Source organism: Sycon ciliatum, chromosome 6 (assembly GCF_964019385.1).
Source record: "Sycon ciliatum chromosome 6, ocSycCili1.1, whole genome shotgun sequence".
Classification (NCBI taxonomy): domain Eukaryota; kingdom Metazoa; phylum Porifera; class Calcarea; order Leucosolenida; family Sycettidae; genus Sycon; species Sycon ciliatum.
In genome coordinates, this window is record NC_088648.1 from 1803760 (window position 1) to 1812673 (window position 8914).

An 8914-nucleotide genomic window follows, 5' to 3' on the forward strand; every position below is an offset into this window, starting at 1 on the left:
TCATGTACTGTACGAAAGGCCTAGTCAAACCATAATAATAATAATTATTATTATTATTATTATAGCTTCGGTGCTTCGTGTCTTGATTATCCTGTTCTGAAAGTGAGTTTGGGGTCAATTGACCCAACCTTGCAGTTACAGTGTTATAGCGGTGTGGACCCTGGCCAGCGGCAGACGCTACTAGAGTAACGTCATTTGCATAGCGTCGGGAACTAAACAAAATTAGACTTTTTGCGATTAATGTAGTACTGGAGCAGGGCAGGTCAACGCAATGCCGAAAATTAGCAAATCGGAACGGCGCCAGTGATATTCGCACACCCTGGTAGGCGTACAAGTGTTAGGATTTCCTCAATGCAACATAGTTCACTTGAAAGCTGCTGCTAGGCAGTTCAGTCTGAGTCACAGTGAGAGGAGCACTTCGACGTGTGATTGTGCTGAATATCGATCTTCTTCAAGTTCAAGGCTTGATTACAGGACCCTTGTCCATGCGTTGGTCCGCAAGCACCATGCACTCGCACACCATTCACACGCAGATCTATCCCCGCTACAAATATCTGATACCAGTTGACGTAAAGCTACCTGCACCGGTACATACATACATACACATGAACAAAGGAGTAAATAGGGACGTTTTCACTCACAAAGCAACTGTTCAGTACATGGGGTAGTGGTCTACCAGAGCAATCACACTCACGGTAGTGGTGTACCAGAGCAATCACACTCACCACCGTGGTGGTTTTCCAGAAATGAGTAGAAGCAAAAAACCACACTCGCAGCCACATAATACATAAATAGCCGAAAACATCTAAATCCATCAAAGAACCGCCAGCAAGCGGGAGAAAAGGTTGTATAATCAAGTGAAACAGCATGGCCAGTGGTTAGCATGGGTGACTGGGCAGCAGGGGAGCGCCTGAAAACAATGACTCCCTATATTCCTAGCCGCGACCGCTCAACCGGGCTAGAGGAAAAACACGCCTTTCTGCCAAAAAAACCTTTCTATTTCATTAATTCCTGCCCTGCTGCCAGTTGGACCCAAGAATAGAGACAGCAAGAAATGGTATGTAATAACCAGTGTATGTCATAATTATAAGCCGCACACATTGGTATAGAATATCAAGAAGAACAGCGGAAGACCCCCATGAAACCAGGGTGGGTGGGCGGGCAACTTCAACTACCACGAGGAAAAACAAAGACCATGATGGCAGGTTCAACGGAGTTGCGCAGAACAAGAGCAAACGCATGAAAATATTAATTGTGTGAGTGAAAAATACGTTTTTTGCACTCTTTTGCTACGCTCAGCCGTGACAAAACAAAAACTTTAGCAATGCGAAAATTCGAACTTTTGGTGGTGGTGATATTTCGCGAAAATCTATTTCGAGGACTTTTTGTTAATGTTTTGATTATAAAAATGGAGGTACTGGTTCACTGGTTGGCGTTTGGCAATGCACGATGGGACCACCTGTGACCTCCAACAGTTCTCAATGTCACTCTGCACTGCATGTCGGTGGCCTGGAGACTGCATGTCTAGGTAATTCCCCTGACCTACTCGTCTCTTCGACTTGCAGCTCCTCAATGCGTTGTATGATCTCCACGAATGATGGCCGGTCACGTGGTACGTCCTTCATGCATTCCTCAGCCAGGTGACGATACGGGTAGGGAGTTGTGGGAGGAAAGACTGGCGTATTACCATCGAGGATCTCTTGGTGGATGTAGTCCGTGCAAGTCAGGTGCGAGTAGGGAAGCTGCCGAGTGAATATCTCCCACAGAACAACACCGTAGCTGAAAGGAACATACACACCACGCGCGCGCACATCCACACAGGAACACAATACGCAAAACGCACACGCGCACACCCAGAAACACACACCCATGCAAGGAAATTGCGGCCGAGATATTATGTAAAATACGAAGGAAGAGCAAAGACATAATGATGTCACGAAAAATGTAGTTGCCAAGCAAGTCAAACTCTTGCCGAAGAGCAGTTTCTGACGCCAACGTACCACAATGATGTTGAATTCCGACGCTCCCTATAACCCCACACTCTTCCAATGGGATAGGCCGTATTGGGGACGACAATTCCACTCCTCTCTAGGAATTTTCCGGCAACCGAGAATCATACCTAATAGGTTATACACTTCACAGTGTATAGGTATGATCCTAGTGATACCGCCAATGCCATGGCAACGGAAAACAATGGATAACAATGGATAACAATGCCATGGCAACGGATAACAATGGATAACAATGGATAACAATGGATAACCTTTTTGCACCAAGATGAGACCAACCTCTAACTGACCTCTAACCCAATCACCCGTACCATACCTGTACACGTCCGATTTATCTGTATAGGTGTTCTCCTTGAGCAGTTCAGGAGCTCTCCATCGATCAGTGCCCACACCACACGTCATGCCGACACGTGACGTCAGCTGCGATGCTGTGCGCTCGTTACGGATGACGTCACATTGCTCGTCGGTTGGTGACTCCGCCAGAAGAGGTTGACTGATGCTGGATAAACTGGATGACGCAACCATAGGGCCGGCTATGGTGGTACGAAGTGACGCTCTTTTGGGTGTTTGGCACACACCCCGCGCGTCTGCTTTCTTTGTAGAAGATGCAACATCACCACCTTGCTTGGCTTTTGCCTGGTCTTCATCTTTCACAATAGCGAGATACCGGACAAACTCCACGTCGGCAACTTTCACCACCCACTTTCCGCTTACCAGTAGATTTGGACTTTTCAAGTCACGATGAACCTGCGGCGGGTTGGAACTATGTAGATATCGCATGCCACGAGCGATGTCCATAGCGAAGCGTAGTCGATCACTGTGGTCAATCACCACTTCAGCGTCGTGCAAGTTGTCGTAGAGAGATCCTCGCCGCAAGTACTCCATCACCAGAAATGGACATCCGCTTTGGGTATCCCGTCCGGCTCCCAGGAAGATCACGATATTCGGATGTCGCAAAGACCGTAGCGTCTCCGCTTCTTGAATGAAAATATCGTATGGGGACGTTTGCCATTTAGCAGGAGTGCATTGTTTGGCTAGCTGCTTGACAACTACAGTCATATCACTAAATTTGGCCAGGTAGACTTTGCTGTACGCCCCGGAGGCGATTTGTTTGCCGATCGTCAAGTCTGACCACTTTAGTCGTGTGCCTCTGTTGATTTCATCCAACTTTCTCTCAGATATGCGAAGATCGCGATGCTTGCACTGAAGCTGTTCTTCAGTGCGGCGTAACTCTCCTCGCTTTCGTGCAAATTTGACCAGGAAGGCAATTAGCATGGCCATAACGAACGAGAAGACGACAGCAGCCAACTGGGACAGGTACACAGTCGGCGTTCTGCAGTTATCGTCTGGTAGATATCCGAATCGGCACTTGCAGTATGCCTTGTTTCCGCTGTCCACAAAGCATGTACCATGTCCGTGACAGTGCTGCACAGTGCACGGATTCGAGGCAATGCATAGCGTGGCGCCTGTACCTTGCGTTGTCAGGTCGTCTGGGCACTTCATGCATTGCTTAGGTACGCTGTCAGAGTAGTATCCCTTAGCGCATGGCTGGCATGAATCGCCTTCGGTTCTCCCGTAACCCAGCGGGCAATTCTTGTCGTTTTTCACGCGCAGATAACTAAGGCCTGGTGCAATATTATCTGGAACGATTCCTCCAAATATAAAGTTGTCCATGATTCTATGGTTGTGGATGGTGTAGTTGAAGAATGGTATAGCTGTGACTGTATTGTTTGCATTCAGTTGGATCAGCTGTGCTTCTGAAGGTGTTCCTTTACTACCTTGACTGTAGGAACCTCCCAAAAGCAGAAGAGAGTCATTGGTGTAGAATGATAACGTGTGTGCGTAGCGTGGTGCAATGGGATTAGTGAATTCCACAGATGTCAACACAATTTGTTGCAGTGACTTGAAAGAGAGAACTATTAGCGAGGAGCCGATTTCCATTGACCGAGCTTTCATTTTGCCTCCGAAAAATATTGCGTAATACTCATGGACAGTAACTGAGTGGCCTCGTCGTCGAGGCAGGTGGCCGCCGGTTATTCTGCCAGTTAAGTTATGCCATTTCCCGGTGCATTCCGGACTGAAGACATCCAATTGTAGCATCCACAAATCGGCAAATACCTCGTCAATATGTCCGCCACCTTGAACAAACATCTGGAAGGTGTTAAATGAGAACGCCACGTGGTCGGCACGTGCAGATGGCACTGGGTCTCCAGGTGCAACCAGGAGAGAGTGCCAGTTATTGAACTTTGAATTGTAACACCAAGTGATTTGTGCGTATGATGGCTGAAAGAAGCCCACGCCAGTAGCATTGTAACCTCCAAAACAAATCGCTTTGTCTCCCACACTGGTACACGTGTATCCGATCACCCAAGCCAGGTTTGGCCCACCTGTTGATTTCCACATGCGGACAATGGACATAAAGCTGCCAGAGGTTCTCTTAATAATTCTCAAATTCCAAATGGACGTTAAGGAGTCTTCTCCCGGCCGATTTAAAGCAAGTCGCCTGTTTGAAAGTAGGCATGTACCACCGACGAATATGAACTGAGTGCTTTGAGAACTTCTGAATGTGGCTATTGGAGCCGCCGTTAAACATTGCTGCCGTCCGGGAAAGCGCCATAACAAGTCTCTCTGCAGCAGACACACTGGAAACATTCTTAGAGAGCCATTCTTGTTAGCTTCACTGACCCTTCGCAAGGTAAATGCATGGATATCCTCAACACCAGTAACGCCATTGAACACGAGATAAAAGTTACTCGACGACCCGGACATCAGGCTATACCAAATGTTTGAGCGTGGGCAGCCAGTACAAACCGGTAAATGTATAGATGGTGGTAACTCTATATTCCCCATTTCGTCACAGTGAACTCGGTTACCGTTGATTGAACGTAACTGGCATGCGCGAAAGCTTATAGAGGATCCGGATACTTGACCTGCCACCATGAGGACAGCCAATTCTTCAACGTATGTAGCCTGCACGACATTGAGCAAGATCTGAAATGACAGGTACGTTGCCGCGTGCCCCGCGCTGGTGCTGATGGGGGGAATACCTGACACGACCAGCTGATTCCAGCTTGAATTTCGCATATTATACACCCATAGGTCATTTAGCAGCACAATGCGAGTGTAGTTGCTGGTAGACTTGAAACCGCCGAATAGCAGCAGGGAGAATTCATCGATTAGAAACAGAGACGGGTTGGAGCGAGGGCCAGGAGTCAATATTGTGTCACCTTTGTCTTCAGTCCAGTGACCCACGGATTTGTTGAATGTATTCACAGTCAAACGCCACACGCTAGCGGAGAAGCTCAAACATGATGGATTACTGACGTCATTGCAGAGCGACCCTCCGTAGGATATGAGCGCGAATTCTTCAGGTGACGTCATTATTGTGACCAAAGCGGGTGAGAACGCCCAGGGAACATTCTCCCCACCAGATGACTTCATACTAGTGGTAGTATGGCCATCATAGAGAATGATCTTGTTTGTGCAATTGTCGGGACCGAAGCCATAGAAGATCAGCATTCGTCTATCTGGCGATGACGTCACGCCTGGTTGAATCCGTATCTGGCAGTTACATTCGGCGGAAGGTAGCAAGTCTTCAATGTTGTACAAATACTGTTTACTCCAGGTTTGGGTCCGTCCCTCAACGGGGAAATATGAGCATCTAAAGGCGCAGTTATAGAGCTCAGTGCGATCGGCGTTAAACGGCATTGCAAAGTTCACGATGGCCTCCATGCGATCTCCTGTTTCCTCCCGACCAAATATGATAGTCTTTCGTGGGCTGATTGTCTTTCGGAGAGGGTCACCAGGTCGTGGAAAATCCAAAAAAGTATTAGGATCATGCTGAATGGTCACAAATTCTGCTTCTAGCGGCTGGGGTAGGTCGCTGTGGTCCCTCTGCGCAATAGCACATCTTGCACAGAGTATTGCGAGAACGTGAACATAAAAGGTCCTGGCCATGCTAGGACACGACTCTCGTCAGCACAGAAAGTGGAGATAAAGGCTTGGCGTGCGCGCACAGGTAAACTGGCAGAAACCTTGGCAGTGATCTCGCGGAAAAGTCTCTGAAAGCCAGCTACAGGACAAGTGAGAGTTCACGTACTAGAATGCAGTATTAAAGGGTTCTGCTACTCGTCCTCAGGATGGGCAGGTCGTCTGTGCGCTATCTGCTACCTTGAGCCATGGGCACTCGCTGAGGGCTTTGCAAGCGGCAGACGTGCTCGAGAAGAGATTCTGGTTCGAGTGCAGTCCAAGCGGAAAGATCTCCACAGCCGATAGAGTCTGTTTGTATCGTTCATGTCGGAAAAAGCGGTGAACCGTGCAATACGCTCGTCAGTTGACACTGCGTCCCGTGGTGCATATCATTGTGTGATTCATTATGTTATGTTGTTGCCATTTGTGCCGAAATTTGTTTTGTCACCTTTTATTTTCTATTTATATTATTCATTCTCACTTTTTGTTGCCGATACACACTTGCCACGCTTGGCTCTCATACTCTGGTTTTGTGCACACTTTTGTGAGAAATCACACCTTAATATTTTAGTTCGGTCATTGTATCCTGCTTACCCTACCTTGATTGAAGTTGATTCATTTACTTTTTCATTTTTACGAGACACTTATGAACCTCGAGAACTGAATACTGCATGATAGAGGTGGCTGCAGAAGCAACTGTGGTGGTGAAACTGGAGCATCTCCGCCGACATGAGGTCTTGGCTTCAGCGACACTTCGGTGCATCAAGAAATGGAGACAAGTAGGCACAGGGCTCGATCAAAGTGGGAATGAGACGACACAGGCGATCGGGCAGGGGGAGGGGGGGTACATTGTATAAAGGGTGAAAAATTAAAAGATGATGTACATGTGCTCGAGTACAGGGGAGAGCCAGGGTGCAAGCGGAGAGAGAGTGTTCGGGGAGAGTTCAGAGGGCATCTATGGCTGAGTGTCAGTCTCGTCTGTGGAGAGATTTGTAGGCGCCTTCCTTGAATCTTCCTTGAATGTACACGTATAACCAGCAGCAACCCGTTGTCAGGCAATGCTTCTAGGACTGAATGAGTTGACGCCATGAGGATGCCACAATATGGCATCCTCGTATGATGAGGATACCATAATTATGAGGATGCCATGGCCGGAATGATGACCACGTGACCGCCCTGGCTTGCCATGCCGGCCTCTTGGTGCTTCCGGAACAGCCAATTAGAATATCGTACGTTTCCTTCTGGAGAATAGCGGGTTATTGTGACCTCGCCTTTCTCTATCCGCCTTTATCCGTGTCATAGCGACCTACTGCAGAAAAAATTCAAATGCATGTACTGTGCGCTGAAAGCGATCAATGCAAGTAAAGGGCAATTGTTATGGTCGAGGACAACTTTCCCGTTAAAACATACGATGGCGCTACGACTTATAGTTCTGGCATAGAAATCGCACATATGCTCCACATATTCTCCACATATTCTCCACACTCATCAATGCGGTGGTACCGCACTACATCATCTACCGGAACTGGGTTGGGGGGGGGGGGGAGGCATGAGGGCCAGCAAACGAACATTCTTACTTGGGTTTGCGATTGATATGTCAGTATCTGTTGTTTCAAATCTCAAGATCACCTATGGCCACTAAGAGAAGATAATTATAGTGAGACTTCATCACATTGAGGATCATGAAGGCTTGATTAAGGAAAATTCATGTTTAGCAGTGCGTTTTGGTGTTGTCGCAAATCTGTATTATCACGATAGCCTGTAGCCAAAAAGAGATGTTGTTTCAAATATATATTTTCACGATCGCCAGTGGCCAGTACGAGATAAAAAGTGTGCAAGAAGAGAAATGGTTAGGAAGAATAGGGTGGGCAGGGATTAATGACTACTTTCAAAAGTGTGCTGTTGCTGTTGTCGTTGAGGTTAAATGCCCTCCGAATACCCGTAGACGTTCGATACCCTCCGTGTGCAAGCGTTCGATTTGGAGAACGAACAAAGAATGTTTCTGGATAGCGTGCATCAGCTTCAAATGTTACATAAAATCGCGTACAGGGAACCCTACAAATGTAGTGACGGTGTAGTATCGTTGTGAAAGCCATTCCAGACTGCCTTTATGTTGAACCAAATTGATGTGTTGATTTGTTGAAGTGCATATTGTTTTCGCTACATTGGACACTATACTAGCACACCTACATTGTACTGTGAATTCAGACACCGAACCTTGCCATTGAATCATATCACGTGGTGCCAAACGCTGTGACCATCTGCTCCACATAGCCATAATTCTGGTCCGTGATCAATCGATTCTTCTGCATGCGGCAATCTCCACGCTCTTGGCCAACATAATGAGGCGCAGAATGCTCTCCAGCGATAAGGAAGTAGTACAAGAACCCGTCAACCTTGGATCAGGAGAAGCACACGTTATTAGCGGTATTGAACAACTAACAGCTCTACGGAAATAACATTCCTGGAAACCAATCTGCCTTCAGATGCAGGAATACACTCAACGTAGCTTGCTGGTCTTTACAATCAACGTTTCCATAAGCAATCTTTTTCAATTCTCTTGAGGTAGACGCTAGCAGGAGTAGAACCTGACCAGTACAATAAACAAAAGTGGATAACACGCAGCAGGAGGTGGATTAGGTTGGTGCGACTTCGGCGATACTTGGGGAATTGTGTGTTGCTCCCTACGTGGGAGTTGCGCTATTCCTGCCGACTTGAATTCTCACTTGGCTGACTCACGACTGCCATCCAGAGCACGCGAGAAGTCCATCGAACCTTCCACTCGGCAAACCTGCAAGATAGCACCACTCCCTGCTCAATACACAGTGTTTCGGGGAATTCACCTCTGATCAGTTGAGCTTGAGTAGGCTGGCGAGAACAACACGGAAAAAAGGAGTAAATGATGATTCTTACAAAGTAACGTTAAAGAGTCGGCG

General features: G+C 47.4%; 1 protein-coding gene across 1 annotated transcript; it reads right to left on the bottom strand.

Annotated features, from left to right (window-relative positions):
- Nucleotides 1–656: 656 nt before the first annotated feature.
- On the bottom strand, nucleotides 657–6085 carry LOC135819136 (uncharacterized). Its single transcript, XM_065332291.1, has 2 exons — nucleotides 2326–6085; nucleotides 657–1779 (listed from the first exon to the last, which is right to left on the bottom strand). The coding sequence occupies exons 1-2, from the start codon at nucleotides 5964–5966 to the stop codon at nucleotides 1485–1487; spliced, it is 3936 nt and encodes a 1311-aa protein (XP_065188363.1). The 5' UTR covers nucleotides 5967–6085; the 3' UTR covers nucleotides 657–1484.
- Between the last annotated feature and the right edge of the window lie 2829 nt (nucleotides 6086–8914).